This window comes from Colossoma macropomum, unplaced genomic scaffold, assembly GCF_904425465.1.
Source record: "Colossoma macropomum unplaced genomic scaffold, Colossoma_macropomum, whole genome shotgun sequence".
Lineage (NCBI taxonomy): Eukaryota > Metazoa > Chordata > Actinopteri > Characiformes > Serrasalmidae > Colossoma > Colossoma macropomum.
In genome coordinates, this window is record NW_023495912.1 from 11,912 (window position 1) to 35,094 (window position 23,183).

General features: G+C 41.2%; 1 protein-coding gene across 1 annotated transcript; it reads left to right on the plus strand.

Annotated features, from left to right (window-relative positions):
- Window positions 1–14,173: 14,173 nt before the first annotated feature.
- LOC118803488 lies at window positions 14,174–22,406 on the plus strand. Its single transcript, XM_036563979.1, has 7 exons — window positions 14,174–14,214; window positions 14,319–14,372; window positions 14,495–14,688; window positions 14,813–14,967; window positions 20,304–20,374; window positions 20,936–21,141; window positions 21,930–22,406. Exons 2-7 carry the CDS (start codon window positions 14,357–14,359, stop codon window positions 22,131–22,133), a joined length of 846 nt encoding a protein of 281 aa, XP_036419872.1. The 5' UTR covers window positions 14,174–14,214; window positions 14,319–14,356; the 3' UTR covers window positions 22,134–22,406.
- The last annotated feature ends 777 nt before the right edge of the window (window positions 22,407–23,183 follow it).

Here is a 23,183-nt window from a genome sequence, read left to right on the forward strand (position 1 = left end):
GTTGGTGAGCTAAGGACTCCAGGGAATGAGTTACCCCTGCTAGCACGTGTTGATGTCGGCTGAGCAGATGTCCTTGCTCATTCAGAGCTTTCTGTAAAGCCTCTGGATCCGCCGTCTGCATGGCGGGCGAGGTATTCTGTAACGTGACAGAATGACGCAGACGCTCGCAGATAAAAAGTGACTGAGAGGCTTTACTAGTGCAAACAGAATCCACAATCGTGGTCAGGTCACAGGCAATGGTCAAATCCAGAAAAGACAATATACACAAAAACACAAACATAACCAGGCGAACAGTCCAAAAGGGATAAGGCAAAAGGCAGGTCAAAAAACAAGGCAAAATGGGTCAGAACAGGAATAGACAATCAGGAATAGACAATCAGGAATAACGCTCAGTAGCTCTGTAGAAAGAAGCAATACCTCGCAAAGAATCTATCTACAAGCCCGGACTTTAAACTAAACTAATCAAAGAAAAACAGGTGTTACTGATCAATACTCTGGGGAACTGTATTGGAGTGTGAGAGTGAGGCTGGAGTCACGTGATCTCCCAGGGGATTCTGGGAGATTGAGTCCAGAGAGAGTTCAGAGCCAAAGGGAGTCGTGACAAATAATCACATGTAGCTCTTTGTACTTCTGTCAAGAGCTAATGTATTTCACCTTTACTGCCAGGTTAGCACATTAAATAAGCTCAATAATACAATAGTGACCACTACAAAGTAACGTTTGATATTGTTTGCATAAACTGAACTTTACAGATGCACCATCACATTACATTTCTAAGACAAATGTACTTGAACTCGTTAAAAGGATTAACCAGGGTTGCCAGGTCCAGCAAATTCAACTGCAAAAGGAATTGTAAATTGCATATAAACAATACTATGCAAAATTCCCATTTATATGTATTATATGTAAATCTATTGATCTGGGCAGTAAACGTTATATTATATTAAAAAAAAAAAACATGAAATACAAACGCACAAATAAAGAATCTCACATGGCTCCCTACATAATGCATAACATAGGCCTTAACTTATAGCTCCTGCACTCAAACACTGCATACTATAACAAAGAGATACTGGTGATTTAACTACCTGCACACAATTCACTACAGGACATTCACTACATTCACTACAGGACATCAAAACTCCACAATTCACATAGTGCACTATATAGACAGGAGGTAGTCATCTGAGATTCAGCACTAGCTTATCTGATCAATCCTTCTTTAAATTAAATCAGCAGTGCTGGAATTCAGCAGATCCATTCTGAACTGCAGTGAGAAATCAGGATTCAGTACTGTGTTCCTCTAACCGTTTTCTTCTAACCAGCATATTAATACCAGCAAAAAAACTTTTATTGCCAATATGAATTGTTTTAAACAATTTTCTAGGCTGCCTGTGACTTTTGCACAGTTCTTTATGTAAGGTACTTTACTGCAGAGACTATTTCACTAAACACTGAATATTATAACTTGTCCAAATACTGATGATAGACGTCAGTGAACTTTTAGGTTTCTCCTTTGTTTTTGTTTCATTTTAATCACTAAAGAGTAATGGTCAGAGACTGCTGTGTTCTGTGGGAGAATGGCTAAGTTATCTATGTTTACACCAAAGATCAGAACTAAGTCTGAAGTGTGGCTGCAATAATGCGGTGGCCCCTTTATATTTTGGGTGAAACCTACAGAGTCTAAGATAAATATAAAGGCCTTACTTAGTGCATCTTGAGGTTTGTCAAAGTGGATATTAAAATCTCCGACAATTATTACTTTATTTGAAAACGTTACTAAACTTGAGAGAAAGTCTGAGAATTCCTGTAAGAACTGAGAATTCAGCCCTGGCGGCCTCTAGATTGTAATTAGTAAAAAGGAATTCTTATTTGTTCACTTATATTAAGAAAAAGAGCTTCAAAAGATGAGAAGCCTAAAGCTTTAGTATGGATGGTGGTTAAACGAGGGCTATGTGCATAACTGTAGCCTGTGGTGGAGTGGGTGGGGGGGCTTCATTTAGACTGAAGTATTCATCTTCACTAATCCACGTTTCTGTGAGGCACAGAGCATCAAAATCATGATTGGTGATAATTCATTTACAACGACGGCTTTAGATGTGAGGGGTCTTATGTTAAGCAGTCCTAGTTTTAGATCAAAGGTGCTGTCATTGCAAACTGGTATAATTGGTCTGATATTAATCAAGTTACTCGAGCAAACTTTTTGAGGATTTCGATGCTTTGTTTGATTCGGGGAGCAGACACAGTCTCAATTTGGTGAAACCTATGTGGCGTCTCAAGGCAGCTCGCAGACGGTCGGTTTAGCCTGTTTGTCTGCTGCCTGGCCTCGGCCCTGGTTTGTCAGCGACTAACTGTCCTACACTGATGGCTATCTGAGAGAGTACGAGCTATGCTACATAGCATCACCCTCCCGCGAGGGGTGGATACCGTCCTGACCCAAAAGATCAAGCTTGCCCTCAAAAGTAGACCTGCAGTCACTAGTGACTGAGAGAGAAGCATAACTAAACACGCTGCACTCAGAGCAAAGCAACAGCTCGCAGTCTGCCACACTATCACTCGCGTTGTTTCGTCGGCTAAACTGAGTCCTTTCCAGGGGTCTCATGAAACCGATAAGAGAAGAAGTGACTTTCAGAGGTCGGTGGTTGTAATTCATTGCGACTAACATGAAACAGCGAATTGAAAATGTAAAGAGCCTCAAAACACTAGCCAAATAGAGAGCGGAGAAAACAGCAAACACTCCCGCCAGTAACTTAAAAAAAACAGCAAACTGGTCTGATTTGACAGTACACTATTTCTTTCTCCTTTGTTGCTACATAATTCTTCTGTTGACTGGCCATGAACCAAACTTTAACAAGTGTTAACTTGTCAGATGTGACTGCTTGTTAAATAGGTTTGAACAGGAACAACAGTCACAAGCAGGTCGCTGATTGGGATGGGTTATTTCAGTCTAAGGTGTGTAACAATGATGAGAGGGTCTCTCTCTCTCTCTCTCTCTCTCTCTGTTAAAATTTGGCCTTTGTTCAGCATCTGATCGCAGGCTATATGAACCAGTTCTTCTATATGGGAAATGAAAGTTTTAATGAGGAGAATCTGTATACTATGCTTGCATTGTCAGCGGTATTACACAATACAGTTTGTCATGCCACATCATGAAAGTCATATTTTTATAAGAACACCTTAATTCTCTGAAATTCGAAAAACAAATCTCCGCCCCACAACCTACTAAAATCAGAAGAACAAATTCAGCTCTCCGTCTGCTCTGAGCTCACAGAACTGCAAAACATTTTATTATAAATAAACACTTATAAAGTACCTGAGTTTGCTTTACATCAGTTCATACACTCAGAAAAAGGTTACGAAGCTGTCACTGGTGTGGTTCCCTAAAAGGTCCATCTCAGTACCTTTAGTCAGGGAACATAACTGAACCATAATCCACTGAAATGATATGTTCTAAGCTGTACTGACTCCACACACCCCGTCTCGTCTCCAGGCTTTTATTTTACTGTTCTGTTTTAAAACAGTCGGTTATGAAAAGGTACAAATACAAACTTTTCACCTGGAAAAACTTATTTAAGGATCACAATCAGACCTTAAAACCACTGTTGTACCTTTGAGGGAACATTTACACTATTTGTAACTTGATGAACAAAAAACGTACCTTTATTTCTAACAGTGCAGTGCTCCAGGAGGAATAGGACTCAATGTGATCAGTAACTAACCAGCAGTTATTATAAAGAAGCCGTAATTAGTAGTTCTACAGTGTTTTAAATGTTCTAAATGTTCTATAACATTATCTTTTAGATAATATTAGTTCACTATTACCTACTGATATATTATTCATCATTATTCAGTAGTACTGACAGAGGTGTTAATACAGCGCTATTCATGTCTTCCTGCTTATTCCCTACATAGCCACTTTTTAACAATAAAACAATATTATAAAATGTTATGAAACCCCAAAATCAAGAGATACCAAATCTGTGAGAGTTGGCAGCCCTGTTTTCATCATAGGCTATCATCCATAAAGTGAGGCATACATTGGGAATTTGTAGCCCATTTTCACCCCAATTTTGTCATCACCAACTAAACTTCAGGATCTGGTTGAGTTTGCAGTATGTCATCTTTGAAATTGAATCTTTCATTCAGTTTTCAAAATGTTAAAGGTGAATTCTCTGATAATCCACTAAGACTGTGTCATAAGCATGTTCTAAAAAAGTTTGATTTGGCTGAAAAGACATTTATTCATGGACCGGTTTGTTTAAATGCGTGACGACACACATCCCTCTGGAGCATCTGTACTAAATGCTCTAACAGATGACATCACAGAATTGAAGTCATTTGTTTCCAAGATGAAACAGTTATTGATAAACCCAACATCTTTATAACCAGTAAGCGAAGCATATATAAGTGTATAGCAGTAAAAGCACTGCTGAAATCAATGGAAATAATCTTCACTGGACTATGAGCCTGTTACAGATGTTCATAAATGCTGTTGATCATAACCTGCAGTGAATCCTTCACCCCCTTGTTTTTCTGTACACAAACTGGGTCAGGATTCGTAGAACTATTCAAGAGTTAATGATTTATTACCAGCTTTCTCCAACATTTGGAACAGACAGGCTGATGTAAATGCCTCATTTAGCCCTCTTGGAGTGCTGTTCTTGACCTCTACTACATTCCATGACCAACTTCCAGTGACAACTGGAACAGACGTCAAAAGGAAACAACGAGTGGATCAGCATGTGGCTTTACATTCTTACAGCTGATCCCATCAGGGACTCCAGATTTTCCAGCTTTGACCCTTCAAATCTGTGCCCTTACCTCGTGCTACATAAAATCATTCACTGATCCACTGTTGCCTCATCACAAACCTCTTCCACACTCTTTTCTCATTTCGTCTGAAATCATTCATGAAATTAAGTTCGCTGGTATTGAGAAATGTGCTCTTACATGCAGCACCAACCTGTAGGCCTTTCCATGTTTTTGTGTCTTTTAAAAAGAGTTCATAAGTCACTTTGCATGGCTTAGTGCTTTAGTTTTGCATCTTCCTCTTAATTTTGCTCTACAGAATTCTTCTCTCCTCTTCCACTGCTCTGGTTTTTGGATTGAGGAGGATCTTCAACACAGGAGTCACCCATGGTTTACTGTCTGGATTAACCTTAACTGTCTTTTTTAGTAGATCTGTGTCCTAAAAAATGATGTTTTGGTTCAATATGTCTGCACAAAAAGATGTATAGCACAAAGTCATCTCAAGAGCTTTATTAATCCTATTTATGGTCCATAAACTGTGTACTCCAAGCCCACCTGCAGGGTCTACTGATCTTCACCTCTTTGGTCTTCTCACACATCAGCTTAGGTTGGTATGCGGGTAATGGCTTTGCTGTGTTATGATCTGAGTAATGCTTTTGAATAATAGACATTCTGTAAGACCCTAACAGGAGACATACTGATAATAAGCTGGTAAATTCTTAAAGTATTAAACTGGCAGCTTGTTTGCATTGTGGTCCCTGATAAACATAATGTTCTCAAGCTCTTTCGATCAGTACTACTTTTCAAAAATTTGACAAATGTGTAATTTTATACACAATATAAAACACGAACAATATGCATTTAATCAATATTGCATTAATTCTGTGAATAGGAAATTTACTAAATGATACAGAAAATACTGTAATTTATTATTATTATTTGCATTATTTTTTGCCAAGTTATCTTCTTGCAAAAAATCAAATATGAACAATTCTGAATATGAAAAATATTAAAAGAGAGGACAGTTTGTTGTGGGGGGTTTGGGGAGGAGTGAGCTTGGAAATAACTGTTACAGTGGTGCTCTGGGAAAACTATGACTGCATTTCAATAATAATATAAATCATAATCAGTCATACATGTCTAACTTTGTATCATTGAGTGACAAAAATTCCTTTCAGGGTGGCAGATGAACACAGGAGCAATATGATTAATAATCAGTAATACTACAAATATTTCATCACTGAACCAAGACCAAGATGGCGGCACGTGTGCATGGTGAGGCTCAGGGTCTCACCAGTTTTAGCGATATAGTGTTTACTTACCTAACAATCTCTTGGGTTTTCACTCGGCCACGACACCGAGACCAAACAAGCCATTGATACTGACCGGAAGAGCCCAGCGCCGGCATCGAGACGGTAAACAAAGATGGGGTAAGTGCGGAGGTCTGCGTGTTAAGCTAAGGCTAAACTCACACCGGTTAGCCCTACCTAGCATTTTCCTCTCCAATGTGTGGTCTCTGGAGAACAGGCTGGACAAATAAAGATCTGGACCCTCACACAGAAAAGGCAGTTTCATGTTTTATTCAGTAACACGGCTACCCAGATAGCAAAATAACATTGACTCAACATAGAATTAACATCAGGAAATATGATCAACACTGATTTCTGATACTGAAACTTCTCATTATGTCTGATATTGAAACAACATTGAATAAGCAACCAAGCAAAACACAAAATCACCTCTTTTTCAGTCAAAAGCTAAATGCAGTAATTTTGATTTCTGGTTTAATTTTAAGGTGATTCAACATTGATTCATGCATGAAACAACTTACTATAAGAATACACCCTCCCCTACAAAGTAAAAGTCAAAACACAATTTGGTTAAATTACTTTATTTTACTTGCGTCTAAAATCATACAATGCAAATAGTATTTTATTTCGTAACATTAAACCATTCAGTGGGAGAAGGTTTTAGTATTATCTATATAACAATAAGAAACCCTTCACAGTAAGTGTGTTTAAATAAAGAATTCATGTTATATTCACAAATATTACAGTTACACTCCATTAAAATTACAGAATCGCTCTGAAACATTCATTACATATATTCAGATATATAATATCTAGATATATTCAGTAGTGAGTAACAAGATAAAAACAGTGAACTAATAAAATGGTGATTATTAAACATGTCTTGGCTGATCAACTATGCCTGGGGTGAGTGGAAAATTACATTTATTTCTGTACCTATTGTTTTGAGCTTATATCCACATATCCAGTCACCCTACACTGCAAAACATTTTTAGCTTGCGCAACAACAACAACAAAAAAAAAAACTTGGTGCAGAATTTCTCCAATTTTCTTCTTGTTCACTCAACTTTTGTAAATTTTTAGTTATACTGACTGGCATTTTTTTGTAAACGCCAAAAGAAATATTCAGTTGAGCTATCATGAGAACATTTGTGGTACTCATAAAGTATAACTATATATAGTATAACTAGTCTTGAGCAAAGCTCTTTGAGTTGTACTAACTTTTATTTATTTAGGTTACGTAACCATTACATTCTCACTCGCTAAACAAAGCTTTCTAAAGTTCACTAAAAATACTAATTAGAAATCAGTACTAAGCAATATTAAGTTGTGTCATTAAACTTAAAGTCCAGCTCTACAGTAAAACTGTGGATGTGTAAAGAAATAGAAGAGTTAGTACAACACAGGTGATCAAAGCTGAGCAATCAATAATCTGCCTCAGTTCTTAGAAAATGATGTCATACATGTTCTATAACTTGTTCTATACTGTGATTCTATATAGATTTACAAATTAACACTATTAAACACTTAACTACATTTTATATATAGTTTTCACTCTGGATGAGGTAAAAGTGTTTTTTGTACAGTTTTTTTTTGTTCAGTCAAAAATACTGGTAGCTTCATTTCTTATATCATTTTTACTGCTCAACAACTGTTTTAAAGTTTTACTTGTACAATTTTTTAATGTACAAAAAAGTTGAGATTTTTGTTAATATTTTGAATGAAAATAATAAATAATCCTCAATGCTCATTTTTACCATGAGTGTCAATGTTTTTGCGTAGGGCACTGTGTGTACATAATACACTGTGTACTATCAGTTTAAAACATACATATTCTTACATATTCTGACATAAGTAATAATGTTTTTTAGAGTTTGTCATTACTCTAACTGACTTAAGTCAGAATCCTGAGAAAATACACACACACACACACACAAATACGAAATTGCACCTGCTGTAAGGGTTGGCTCCAGGGCTAGGCCATCGCCGGCCACCAGGGGGAGTCAACGACCCAAATGAGCCACACCTGCTCAGGGGGCTTTATAAGGGCTGAGAAGAAGACACACTTTGCTGTGTGTTTCAGAGTCTTTGTTTGAGTTCTGGCAAACAGACCGGCCGGTAATCTCGAGTAGAAGCCCTAGAGAATTTCTCTCGAGCTTCTTTTCTCCTTGTCACTACTCGAGCCCATCCCCTTTTCTTGAGTTGTGTCTTTCTTCCTTTAAAAAAAAAACCAAAACAACAAAAACAAAAATAAATCAAAAAACAACACACAAAAAAAATTAAAGAACTAAAACTAGAGAAGGGATAAGTTTGCCCCTTTCTCCTTTTCATTCTCCTTTGTGCATTCTTTTCTGTTGGGAAAGTTATCATTTCCTCAGTGTTTGAGAGAGCCAGTCTTTCCCCTGGCGTCCTTTGTTTTGTTCCCGCCTAAGCCTTAGCAGGTGGGCTTTCATACGTCCTTTTGTTTTCCACCCGTTTCCGGCGTTCCCTTTTAAGGTGAACCCTCCCTGAACCACGTGACACGGCCTCCATAATGCAGTGGTAGAGGGCCGGTTTATTAATGCGGCGATGTGGGTTCGAGCCCCGGCATCCGCGGATATATATATTATTTCAATAATACCTTCCAATCGCATAGAAGCTCAGCGTTTGCGTCCTGCCTGCCAACCAAAACCCTGTGGTGGCTCACCCGGTTGGCCTCTGAAATACCACCCAGACGGCCTGGGTTCTAATCCCACCTCTGGCAAGCTGCCACATTACAGAAAGACGCAGCCAAAACTATGGACCCAGCTGAGCTCCCGGACCTGGATCAGGTTAAAATTGCTCTGGTTAATGCGCCCTGCATGCCCTGAGTTAATGGGAAATGGCCATGTCCGTCACGGGCAGGCGTCCTCCCTGACGGACCTATCCATATGCCCCAGAGCCACTGGAGTGCTCCTCAATGTCACTATCTCATGGGGGAACGACAAAGAGGAACGCCTCCAGGCCTTTGTGGACTCAGGGGCCGCAGGGAATTTTATTGATGCTGGGCTAGCCAAAGCCCTTGGGCTGCCCCTGGTCTCGTTGGACAAGCCCCTTCCTGTGTCTGCCATCGATGGCCGGTCCCTTGAGTTCGGGGCAGTCTCCCAGCAGACTAAACTACTCTGCCTGCGCATAGGACAGCACTGTGAGAAAGTGTCCTTATACCTCATCAGTGCCCCCAGTGTGCAGTTAGGGCTGGGCTTTCCCTGGCTCCAGCGTCATAATCCCTGTCTGGACTGGCTGAACTGCTACATCCGTTCCTGGGATCCCCTCTGCCAGAACACCGGCTTGCAGAACCCCAGGCCTAGTGGCACGGCTTCCCTGTCTCCCAGTCCAGAAACCCCTGATCTCTCTCAAGTCCCCCCTGAGTACTGGGACCTCCAGGAGGTCTTCAGTAAGAAAAAAGCCCAGTTCCTGCCTCTCCATCGGCCTTACGATATTGCCATTGATTTACTGCCTGGCACTAGTCCCCCTCGGGCCGGCTATTTTCTCTGTATGTAAGGCCATGGAGGACTACATCCACGGGCATCATCAGGCCATCCACCTCCCTGGCTGGGGCAGGATTCTTCTTTGTGGGGAAGAAGGATGGGGGCCTGTGCCCCTGCATCAACTATAGAGAGCTCAACAAGATCACGGTCAAGGACCGCTACCCTCTGCCTCTGAGGCACTGCAGCAGGCATCCTTCTTTACTAAGTTGGACCTGCGCAGTGCCTACAACTTTATTAGGATCAGGGAGGGGGATGAATGGAAGACAGCCTTCATCACCCCATTGGGCCACTATGAATATTTAGTCATGCCCTTTGGACTGATGAATGCCCCGGCTGTCTTCCAGCATTACATCAATGAGGTTCTGAGGGAGGGGCTTGATCGCTATGTGTTTGTGTATTTAGATGACATCTTGATTTACAGCAAGAGTCTAGTAGCCCATGTGCATCCTCCAGCTTCTCCTAGATAATCACCTGTTTGTGAAGCTGGAGAAGTCATTGTTCCATGTTCAGACGGTTGCCTTTCTCGCATTTGTGGTGTCTCAGAACCACCTGAGCATGGACCCTGCCAAGATCCAGGCCGTGGCCCAATAGCCCCGACCTACATCACTCCGCCTGATCCAGTGCTTCCTGGGCTTTGCTAACTTCTTCCGGAGGTTCGTGAAGAATTTCAGCTCTGTAGCTGCACCCCTGACTGCCCTCACAAGGAAGACCTCTGGGCAGTTTCAGTGGAATCCAGAAGCCCAGGAAGCCTTTGAGGAGATCAAACGGCGTTTAACCTCGGCCCCAGTGCTGCGGCTCCCCGATCCAGAGATCCCCTTTGTGGTAGAGGTGGATGCCTCTGAGATAGGCGTGGGTGCTGTGTTGTCCCAGCGGTCTAGTACCAACCAGAAGCTACACACTTTTCTCACCGCCTCTCCCCATCGGAACAAAGCTATGACATGGGGGACCGTGAGTTGCTAGCCGTGAAACTGGCCCTAGAGGAGTGGAGGCACTGGCTGGAGGGAGCCAAGCACCCCTTCCTGGTTTGGACTGACCATAAGAATCTGGCTTATATCCAGCAAGCCAAGCAACTTAACCCCCGCCAAGCCAGGTGGGCATTGTTCTTCGCTAGGTTTGACATTGCATTGTCATACAGGCCTGGGTCAAAGAACACCAAGCCCGATGCTCTCTCCCGCCAGTGGGAGCCCTCCCCTCGAGAGCAACCACCCACAACCATAGTCCCGGCTAGCTGCATAGTTGCCCCCATTCAATTGGGGGTGGAAGCCGTGGTGCAGCAGGCTCTAAGAAATGAGCCGGATCTGGGAGGGGACCCTCGCAATAGATTGTATGTCCCTGCAGCGGTCAGGGACAAGGTGCTGCAGTGGGGGCACTCCTCCCTGTTTACAGCACACCCAGGGGTGACTCGCACATTGGAGTTCCTGTGTCGTCCTATGAGCCTACATAGCAGCCAGCAGGGTGTGCGCCTGCAACAACGAGCCCAGAACCAAACCGCCGGGTCTCCTCCATCCGTTACCCACCTCCTCTCGCCCATGGTCCCACATCTCCCTGGATTTCATCACAGGGCTGCAGCCATCCCAGGGCAACACTGTGATTTTGGTCATCGTGGACCATTTTTCTAAGGCAAGCAAATTCATTGCTTTGCCTAAGCTCCCGTCAGCCACGGTGACGGCCATGCTCTGTCTTGAGCATGTGGTTCGGGCACATGGGTTTCCCAGGGATGTGGTATCAGATAGAGGACCTCAGTTCGCCAGCCGGTTCTGGGGAGCATTTTGCAAGTTGCTGGGGGCCAGAGCCAGCCTCTCTTCCGGGTTTCACCCCCAATCCAATGGCCAGACAGAGAGGGTGAACCAAGACCTGGAGCGTACTCTCCGTTGCCTAGCTTCCACTAACCCTTTCTCCTGGTCAGAACACCTAATGTGGGTGGAATATGCCCATAACACCTTATGGCACCCGTCCCTGGGTATGTCCCCATTTGAGTGCCTCTATGGGTATGCTCCGCCCATGTTCGCCGAACAAGAGAGGGAGGTTGGGGTTCCGGCAGCTGGGCGTCTCATAGGCCGCTGTCGTCGAGCTTGGCAGCGGGCACGAAGGGCTCCTCAGGCTGCCGCTATGGCTCACAAACGGGCCGTGGACCGACGACGGAGACCTGCACCGTCTTTCCATCCCGGGCAGAGAGTGTGGATCTCAGCCAAGGACTTGCCTCTCCGAGTGGAGTCCCAGAAGTTAGCACCCCGGTACATCGGCCCATTTAAGGTGATCCATAAGGTGAATCCAGTCTCCTATCGACTGGCACTTCCCCCAACACTCCGCATCAACCCCGCGTTCCACGTTTCCCACCTTGGCTCCAGGGCTAGGCCATCGCCGGCCACCAGGGGGAGTCAACGACCCAAATGAGCCACACCTGCTCAGGGGGCTTTATAAGGGCTGAGAAAAAGACACACTTTGCTGAGAAGAAGACCAGCCGGTAATCTCGGGTAGAAGCCCTAGAGAATTTCTCTCGAGCTTCTTTTCTCCTTGTCACTACTCGAGCCCATCCCCTTTTCTCGAGTTGTGTCTTTCTTCCTTTAAAAAAAAAAACAACAGAAAAAAAAATCAAAAAACAACACACAAAAAAAAATTAAAGAACTAAAACTAGAGAAGGGATAAGTTTGCCCCTTTCTCCTTTTCATTCTCCTTTGTGCATTCTTTTCTGTTGGGAAAGTTATCATTTCCTCAGTGTTTGAGAGAGCCAGTCTTTCCCCTGGCGTCCTTTGTTTTGTTCCCGCCTAAGCCTTAGCAGGTGGGCTTTCATACGTCCTTTTGTTTTCCACCTGTTTCCGGCGTTCCCTTTTAAGGTAAACCCTCCCTGTACCACGTGACACGGCACATTTAAGTGGTGGCCAGTAAAACTTCCTGTCTGTCTCAATTCACTCACTTTTTGTAATTTTCTCTTGCACAATATCAGCTCTCGCAAGCAGCAACTGCCTGAATGTTTTATAAAAAGGTTCCAGTCTTTTGTGTGATGAAAATTTTAAATATAAATACATACCTTTGTCCAAAATACATAATAGAAAATATTAGTCTTTGTGAAATATGATGCTGACAAGGTAATACAGTTTTGCATGGTCATTTTTAGTTGTGTTTACTTTTATCTTGGTTCTAAACCATCACTATTACAGATACTTACAGAATTACTGAACTATAAATACAGCATTGATAATAATATTTTATATAAAAAATATTGTGTGTTAATATATCTCAACAACAGGTTCACATGTTTTGTGTCCCAGCATGTACACTTTCAGCCAGTTTTGAATATAATTTTCAATGTTTAGCTTTCATGCAGTATTTCTAAATTTTCTTTGAACTCTATGAATGACTTATTTCTGCATTCAATATTTTAAGTTATATCTAAGCTTTATCATGAGTTCAGAATGGTGCACTAACAGTGTGCATCCATGTGCAACTTCACCTTGCTGCCTCCTATTCATTTCACTGGAGAGCTCTGCTGCATCACCTGCTGCATGCTGACTGCAGTGTGGGAAAATCCAAATGAGTGCAGTCACTGCTTTACATTTAGCCAAACAGGCAAGAGTAGACTGGTCTTCATCACAAACGGCAAAACATAAACACTCTCCAAGGCTTTGAATCATATGACAGTTTAATATTACAGTCTTTTTTCTACAGAACTGCTGACAGCGAAGATGTTTGATTGTACAAAGTTTACATAGTTTGATCAGGAGCTAAAATTTAAATCACACAGAGCTAACCAAGTGGATGACTGATGCAATCTGAAAACTATTCTATTCTCATTGTAAGCTTCTGTTGCCTAAGAGCTAATACTGCCCTCTTGTGGAGAATCCTCCCCATGCTAAAAATGAGAGTGAGTTAGTGAAATATTGGAGAGGCTCATGAGCTGCTTCACATGTACAAATACTGATGTGAAAGAGAGAACCTGTTTATTATGATTTATTATGATAAATGTAGGTTAAATATATTTAGGCTTCATGTGTTTTTATCTTACCCCAGAAATAATTTGACTGGAAAAGGACATTGATAGCGTGTGTAATGTGAACGAGTGTGTGACTGGATGAGAGTCTATGTTGGCTCTGTAAGGTAGCAGATTTATTGAGGTTAAACGTGGTTTGAAATGTTTGTCTGATGGTTTGATTTTATTATTGAAAAAATATTTTAGGGATACACCATACATTTTATGACTGATTCCAATTTCATTGGCATTATTTCCTCTTTAATGAGCCACTTTGATGTTTTAACTTAAATAAAATGAAAAATCTGTTCTTTAAATAACAAGTTAATAATAATAATAATAATAATAATAATAATAATAGTAATAATAATAATAATACTAGTTACATTGAAAATTGCCACATCCAAATTAAAACTCAACTGCTCCAAAGAACCCTTTTTGGTTTCAATTGGCACATTAATTTTTAAGAGTGGACAAAATTCTACAGTCTTCTACATTCTCTCAGACTATCTTGATTTTCCAGAAATGCACTGTATCAGATTTCCTATTTCCAAATAAGGTGAGGGCAAAGCACACTATGCTTCACATATTTCTCAATCACTTGGAACGTTTACAGTATAAAAGCACAGTGAGAACACAGAATTGAGCATCTTTAAGAGGCACAGTCCACACAGCTCCACAGGTAAGATTCTCTCTATATTTTATTATTTATTCACTTTTAAAACTTACATTTAGCGAACAATACATTTCTAGGCACTCCTGTAAAATATTTTTATTGATCTTTAGGAAAACACAGAACACCAAACCCCCTGTCTTTAAACACAATGGCTAACAGCAAAGGCAAGTAAAACAATACCAGTCATTTGATAAAGTCTATTATCAAGCGCTCAAAGACACAGTTTAAGGCTTGTTTAACCAACTTTATAGTGAAATTATTGACATTCTTTTTGTGGGAATCACAGAAGTTGTGCCAGTCACCTCTGCATGGAGCACAGGGTTCATTGAGGAGCTCCTCCCGTCGTCTCAGCAGGTCTCCCTGCTGTACCACCTCTCCTACCTGTGTCTGGCTAAATTCCCAAAATTGGAAAGGCTGCTCTCGATGCGAGCAGTGGAGACCCGACTTCTCTTCGGATCCTCTGAAGCTGTTCTGCTGAAGGTCTGTTACACTTTCTCAAATCCATCTGTGTGGTGTAAACAGACTCATTCAGAACCAGGTTCTACTCAGCTGAAATATGACAAAATGTAAACGTACATATATCACAATCTTCTATCCATCACAGTGTGTGGGCACCAGTCAGAACTTAATTTCGTCACTGTTTCCCATGCTGACTCACGCTGTTGAGAAAAATAAACCAACACTGGTTATAAAGTTCCTGGAGAAAGCAAGAGCATGGATCAATGAAATTATTCGTGATGTGGAAAAGATGGTGGAGAGGTAACAATATTCATTATTATTTTGTATATTTTGAACAAGTTTGTGCAGATTAAATCTGCATGAAGTGGGTATGAATGTTGCGAAGGCTTGCTGTTCTGACTGTAGAGGGATGCTGTTTGTTCGTTGTGTTCTTCAGTTTCCCTGTTTCACTTTGATATTCATTGTCGGTGTCAAATGCCCACATCTTTAAGACACAGGAAACTGGTCTGATATTCAGTTGTATGCAAAACTTTGGTACACCTGACCAAATTACATATTTCATTGATTTTTGAATTGAAAAGAAGTAAACACAACCTTCCAGCAGACTATTTTTAAAAAATAACTTTGTTCTGCAATTTTAATGCAGTTAAAAGAGATTTTGATGCAGTTAAGAGAGACATTTTGGACACAAATGCTGTGAATTGATGAAGTAAAAATAAAACCCTTTGGCCACAATCACCAAAGGTATGATTGGAGAAAAGGAGCAGCATTAGATGAAAAGTATATGGTGCCAACTGCTAAGCGTGGCGGAGGATGTATTATGCTTTGGGGTCATGTGGCAGTCAGTGGCACAGGAAACATTGCATGGGCAGAGGGAAGAAGGAATTCCACCTGTGATATGGCCAAGCTATGGCAACAGAGAGAGGAACCCCCAGTTATTTCATTTTATTTTTATTTTTATTAATTCTCAGTCCATTTGGTTATGGTTAATTTGTTCATTGAAAGCAGTTCTATTGTACAAGCACTAGGGGGCGAGCTATACTCATGAGTGGGCCCCTCCCCCACTCCTTTTTCGAAGCTCACATAGCTCTTTCAGTGCAGTGCTGAAAACACTGTGAGAGGCTAACTGTTTCTGTTGGTTTGCAGGTCAGCATAACATACAAATATCCTGTAAAATACAGAGCTAGAAGTGCCTGTACGGTTTTAAAACCATTATTAATCAGTTTAACCACATTAATTTGTGCCATGATGAACAACAAGTGTTTGTGCTTACTGGAAACGGGTGACTTTGCTCTGCGGATATAAGTCTCTCTCTCTCTCTCTGTGTAAAAGATGTAGATTTGTGTAGCGCGGCATGTGCTACCCCGGGCTTAAGGAGGACGCTGGAGGCAGCGTTCGGGGTTGCAGCAGCCATATTTCTTTAATTCCAATCAAACAAACCAAACAAACACCACAACCTAGGCTGGACACTTTTCAGTGGCTTCAGTCAGCCAGACTTTTCAGTCCTTCTCCTAAATAAGGAGCTTTCCAGCTCCTCAGTCTCTTGTTGCTGCTGCCTGTCCCTCTCTCTTGCTCGGTTCCCTCTCAGCTCTTTTAATAGGCGCTCACGCTGCCGGCCAGATCAGCATCAGCTGGCTCTCGTTAAGGGCAGCGTGAGCGCCTGAACCGAGAGGGAACGAGAGCTCGCTGCTCCGCCTCCTCGTCACCGCCCCCAGCTGGCAGCTCAACCGCCCGGATCGAAGGTGAGGTGTAGTGGAGCGGCCTCGCTGCGTAACAGGGTGCGGGGCCCAGGCGGCGGAGCTCGGGACTCGCTCCTTGCCCTGGTGCCTCTCGTTGCCGGTACCGTCGTCGTCTTCCTCCTCATCCCGCCGTCACTCGCGTCACTCGGGTTATTCGGAGGAGCTCGGGCTTTGCGCTCCGCCCCCTCCCCACTCGCGGCTCTCTCCCTGCCGTCGCGGCCGAGGTTTGTCGCCGCTGGGTGTTCGCCCCCGCCTTCCTCGCGGCCGTCATCGTCGGGGCCCGGGGGGCGGGCGCATGCCACAATTTGGTTTCTTAAAAAATGTTCTTGATGAATGGGTATTTTGTCATTGTACTGATGAACCTGTGAAGGTTTTATGATACATTAAGCAAACTAATGGAGAAAAACCAAGCTTAGCTAAATGATTAAATGCGTGAGTGCCTCGTGTAGCTCTTGCAGTGCAGTGTTGAAAACATGTTAGAAAGCTGCATGGCTGTTTTCTTGGTTTGCATCTTTACAGAAATGAAAAGAAATAACGAAGTTTATACACGTGGAAGCCCTTCTTTTCTCCCATGTGTGCAACACAACAAATATTATTGCATTCTGGAAGCAAATGTGACATAGTCAAGAAACTGAAGTTGAAAAGAGGCTGGCTACTACAACAATGAGCTAAAACATCACTTTAAATCAGCCACAGACAACTTTAAGAAATGCAAGCTGAAGCTTCCAGAAATGGCCTTCACAGTGCCCTGATTGAGAGTGAGATGGTCCAAGAATATAGCAGAAGTAGAAGTGTCTTGCAAGGAAAAGTGGGTGAAAATTCCTTAAACGGCAAGAGAAAGACTCCTAGTTGGTTATAAAAAAAAGTGCTTCTGCTATTAGCTGTGAATGTTTATGTTTAAATTAATCAAATCTAAAGTAACTGAATTATATTTTTTTTTGCGTTTACTTCTTTTTACTTCAAAAGTTAATAACATATGTAATCTGACCAGCAGTGCTCAAACTTTCCATACAACTGTACAGAGGACAGATAGAGCTCATACAACAGACACACTGAAAGAACTCGAGAACCGCTGACTACAAGACATTGCATGACTGACTTCAGTATTTAACATTCAGGTATGACATACACAACACTGGCTACGACTACCAGTGACATCATCACTGCAAAGAAAGAGACTGAAAAACAACTTACTCAGCTCTCCCAGCAGATTAAAACACTGATAGAGGAGATTAAAGCGCTTGATGCCGAGCTGAATAAAACCACTGCACAGCTGGCAGAAACAGAGAAGAAGATTGATGCCAGAAATCGTGAGCTCCAGGATCTTGTAAGAGATGCGGCTGCTAAAAGCAGTGGCCTTAGCATCTTTGATGCCATTGTGCCTTTCGTTGGTGCGATTGTTAAGTCCGTTTACGATGCAAAAACTGCTCCTGGTGTTGCTGAAAAAAAACAACACATTGGATTTACTCAATTCAATAGTGGACATTGGTTGTACGCATATCGTTTGCTTTGGCAGCAACTTACAGAATTGTGTTAAATCAAAATAAACTATTTATATTCATTCAACACGTGTTCTTTGTGTTGAATGAACATAAATAGCTTGTTTTGATTTAATACCATTTCTGCAAGTTAAATCAAGACAAACTTTTTATGCTTAATCAACACAAATACTGCAAAAAGTCACACTATCATTGAAAGGGTTTTTTTTTTACTCTTACCTCAATTACATCAAAGAGAGCTGGCCATCTCTCTTGTACATCACTGACCATGGGATCATCAAGAATTACTTCCTGTTTTCTTGATGCAAATGTTTTCTCTATTTTAGCCCTAACTGTCTCTCTGTTATTACACTTCTTGATATCTGTGAGGAGTTCAACCCTCATCTTCTCAAGCGGCTGGTTGCTTTCTCCAATTGGAAAAGAGGGGCATTAAGCCACTTCACCAATTATTATTACCATAATATCCATGTTTCACTCGAAAACGCTTTAATATTTGGGACCTACTTGGTAAAACTGATGGCCGGCCTTTCAATGCCACATTCACAGCAATATTCTACCACACTTGCAGCACCATTCACTGCAAAAGAGAAACAAACGAGAATTAATGTCTAATGAGGAAATCAAATCTACAGTTAATTAAAAGAATAAAATAAAATAATAAAATGGGGAAAGGATAAATAAGAGTCCTGTCATGCCATTTACATGAATATATTTGTTATATTTGCTCTGCCATGCTGAGCCCAGTGATAGTGCTGACTCCAGGAGACATGCAAGACAGTTTGCTTGTCAATCTGCAGCAACAAAGAGCAAGAGGAAAAAAAAAAAAAATCAATGTAACACTACAATGGAAAACTGTAACTCTCTAAACACAATACATACAAGATCAACAGATTATATTTTTAATGTTTCTACAACAGAGCAGCTAACAGATATATATATATATATGGCCCTATATATATATAATATATATATATATATATATATATATAGAGGGCCATTTTAGGGTGCTACCATCTAGAGCTGTCATGTTTAAGAATACAAAGCTTAAATGATATCAAACCTGAACATGAATTATGCTTACCGGCTTCGAAACCCCAAAAATGCACTCGGCATGCCTTGAGCTGAGTTTTTCCCACCCAAATCCTATCCTATCCTCTCTCCCCTAACGTTGCTTTGGTGGGTTTCATACTGACCTTCACTATTACTTACCAGTTTGAGGGCTAGCTAGCTTGTTAACTAGGAAGCTAGCGACGTTACCGCCACGGTGTACCCTACCCACCGACAAATGCTTTGTGTTTACGATTGCAAAACCTGCCGCCACCCTACTCACAACTTCCAAAACACCCCCAACTGCTCGGATGAACGTTTTGGTTTGACGGGTTGCATTTTGGCTACTCCTCTCTCTGCTAACATTGCTTTGGGAGGTTTTACACTGAACTTGAAGGAGAGGGCCATTTTAAAGTGTCTATCTCCTATATATATAGTCGCTGTCCAAAGAAAAATAAGTATCTACAAAATGGTAACTTTACAGGAGAGGGCAAAACTTTCTTTATTTCAATGAAAGTTAATATAAAGATATTTTATTTGCCCCCAACCGCTCCGATGAACGTTTTGGCTTGACGGCTACTCCACTCTCCCCTATCGTTGCTTTGGTGGGTTTCATACTAAACTGGAAGGAGAGCGCTAACAATGCTTATGTGTGAAATGAACCTTTTAGCCAACTGTGTCTGAACACATTGGAATTAGACTTCCGCATTTAACCCATCCGTGCAGTGAAACACCACATACACACTAGTGAACACACACACTAGGGGGCAGTGAGCACACTTGCCCAGAGCGGTGGGCAGCCCTATCCACAGCGCCCAGGGAGCAGTTGGGGGTTAGGTGTCTTGCTCAAGGGCACTTCAGTCACATACTGTCGGCTCAGGAGATCAAACTGGCGACCTTCCGGTCACAAGGCTGGTTCCCTAACCTCCAGCCCACGACATGTCTTTCTTTGTGTATATAGAGCGGATGTACAGTCTAGAGCTGACATTTTTAATAACACAACACTTAAATAATACCAAATTTGGACATGAATTAAGCTATCTGTTTTGAAACTCCAAAATGTACTTGACGACACCAGCCGACAAGCTTTCCTGCCCAAATCCTCTGGCGGAATGCCTTTATCTCGCAAGATGTAATCTTCAATCATTTAACTTAATTTAATCACGTCAACGTTACATATATGGATCCCATCAATTCTACATGATTAGAACTAATAGATTTTATGTCAGTTCGAATTAAATATGTTTTAAGCAATGAAATCACTTTTCAGCATGAAACACAACTTGTTTATGTGAATAGCACAAGAAATGTTTTTGTAAAATTGACAAACCATCTGGTACATTTTTTTCAGTGCTCTTGAATCAGAACTGAATCGACTCACTGCTGAAACGATTTCTCTGGAACAAGAAGAGCGGAACAAAGGTGAGCGTCTTTATCTGTCAATGTATGTTTGTGCTTGAATTTTTCCATCATCACACATTAAGCCTTTAAATTATGACATGATTATGATTCTGAGGTAGTGATATTGCTAATTGACATCTTTCAAATATGGAATACAAAACATCTAATCAAGCCAGGTGAACACTACACAGCCTTCAAAATCCTAACAGATTTCAAAAAACTTTTATAGAATTTCTTGTCTTTTTTTGTGAGGACGCTCGCACAAGACAGCTAGGCAAAAAAGGGAATATGACAGAAAATGAGTTTTAGCAATGAAAAAGTCCCCCTCATTCACCTCTGTAATCGTATGTAACAAAGCTAAGCAGGACAGAATCTGTGAGTGTCTGTATAAGAGGCAGGTCAGGGTTAAAATGAGGCTAAAAATCATGCGGTGTAGGTTGGGCTTTACGTACACAAAAGTAGTGAAAATAGAAAAAAAAAAAACAAAGGGGCAGCTTAGCTGACAGTGTGAACACATGTGTAATGCTACATGTTTTGTCCTGTTACAAAATAAAGTGTTTCTTCTGTCCCTGCTTTTGCTAGGTTCTATCCCTGAACCAACCCACCTTGGAGAAGTCCAGTGTTTTCTGAATAAAATCCAGAAGATTCTTAAAAAGCTTAAATGCTTCTGGGAAAACGTCTACAACTTGCTGGGCACCATCAAAGACCAGACCTTTGCTGGTGAAGATATTGTTGAAGACGCGGACTTTAAGGATGTCTTTTTGAAGTCAATCTGTACAGCCTCAGAGGTAACTGATGTCTGTTAGTCTGCAAGTGAAATTACATTAGACAGCTATTCTGCATGGACATTCAGTAACTGATTTGGGTTGCTTTTGTTGAATTTGGCAAAACTATTGTTATTATTATTTTTACTTTGTTTTTCAAATGAAATAGTTTTTAACAATGGTGTCAGGTAACAGTCTTTATGTCCTTGTGCATGTTCATGGGAAGTGTAATCTGTACAATCAGCAACATCTGTCATGTGCCTTTATCGTAGCAGACTGAGCTACATGCACTTTTGAAAAGGTTTGAGAATGACAAGAATTCCTAAAATCAAGGTAAAATATAAGACACTGTCAGTTTATCAACTGCAGTTTTAGTGCTCCTCTACAAAAGAATAAAGCTGTAGATGTTATATAGCTTGCTAGTTTAGCAGGTATAGCAGATGTCTAACTTACAATGTTTACCTCATTACTTCTTTAACCAAAAAACAAAGTTTCTACATCTGCGTGTCTGTGTGACACCCATGTGTGTCTATTCGACTACACTGATCCGCTGTAAAATAGATCATAATCTTTATGTGCAAATGGAAAAAAGAAAGAATGCCTGACATTACAACTTTACTTCTTTAGCATCAATAGCAAATGGTGAATCCCACCAACTCTAGTGTTCAATGTTAGAATATTCTGCATTCTTAGCATAACACATCCTTAACATTAACATTTAACATGAAATACTAATCAAATGTTGGGTCAAGTGGTTGAAGCTGCGTGGCCCCAAAGTTCAACGAAATCCTGCACTTTGTTCAATTTCACAGATATGGGGATTTTTTGGTGACTCCTGTAATAAAGCTGTTCAGATATTCAGAGTGCAGTCCAAGGATGCCTACAGTTTCCTGGAGATCGACCCAGCCTCCCTCTCAGAGGATGTGTGGCAGAAAGAATACGACAGTGTGAAAGACCAGCTGCAGCAACTTAAGGTCTCTTTTGACCCGCCATCAACACCAGCCATCCAAAACTGATGATGTAAACACTAATGTGCATTGTGAGGCCATCAGATGAGCTCGTCAGTTGAGATTAGTAGTAGTCAAACTGTAATATATATATATATAAAGCACAAAGCGGTCTAATTCCTGCTATGACTCACTTCTATATGCACCTCCTTAGCATACTTAGCTTTTATTTTAATTTTTTTGGGCGGTTTGCGTCTGTATTTCTTTCTAGTCACCAGAGTTATTCACCCCATTAATTTAAACTGTGTTAAATCTTGAGTGTTTATGCTGTAAATGGTTCTATACAGAACCATTTTGATGAAAGTTCTTCTATTGCTACAAGCTTGATGTAGTAACAACAGAAGAACCATTTTTGGTTCTTTTTAGAACGCTTTTCAAAAGGTTTCTGCGTAGAACCATCTACAGCACATTCTCCATCAATCCACGATGCAGAGAACCTTTTAAACATGCAAAGTGTTCTTGAAGGGGTTCATGGATCTACAGTTACTAAAGATCCATTGAAGAACCATCTTTTTAAGAGCATAATTAGCTTTAATTTGTGTCTTGAGTGTTTATCTGTTCTAATGAGGACCCAGTGAGAGAGACTGTGTCCTGTCTGCACTCTCCAGTGTTTATTATCGATATATTGATTTTCTGTGGTTAAATATGTATCCATTGATTTGCTGTGATTAGCTATGTTATCTGTGGTATAATTGTCTATAATCTGGTGTGATTTTGAATGTAGATGTGTTGTGAGCGAGTTTGCAGCTCAATGTTAAACAGGACAAAACCACCACCTGGTATTTAACATGCTAAACATGGTTTAGACCTCTTTCCTAAGAACAGCCTTGGAGCTCATTGTCCCAGAGTTTGTGTCCCTCTCTTAAATTACAGGTCACGTTGTGCCAAAGAAGGTAATGATTGTGCTAAAAGAACAGCACATGCTCTCTTTGATGAGTGTCTGAATATGTTCAGATCAGTTTATGCAAATGGAAACACTCCAGTTTTATTGGCTTCATCCCTCGAATGATGGTGAGAGAATTAACTTGAAAAAGGGTGGAGGGGTGACAGCTTGACTCA

Excerpts from the sequence above, each read along its gene's own strand:
- LOC118803488 (XM_036563979.1), top strand. Across the intron at positions 14,689-14,812 it reads CTGAAGCTGTTCTGCTGAAG|TGTGTGGGCACCAGTCAGAA; the intron begins GTCTGTTACACT and ends TATCCATCACAG. Across the intron at positions 21,142-21,929 it reads CAATCTGTACAGCCTCAGAG|ATATGGGGATTTTTTGGTGA; the intron begins GTAACTGATGTC and ends TCAATTTCACAG.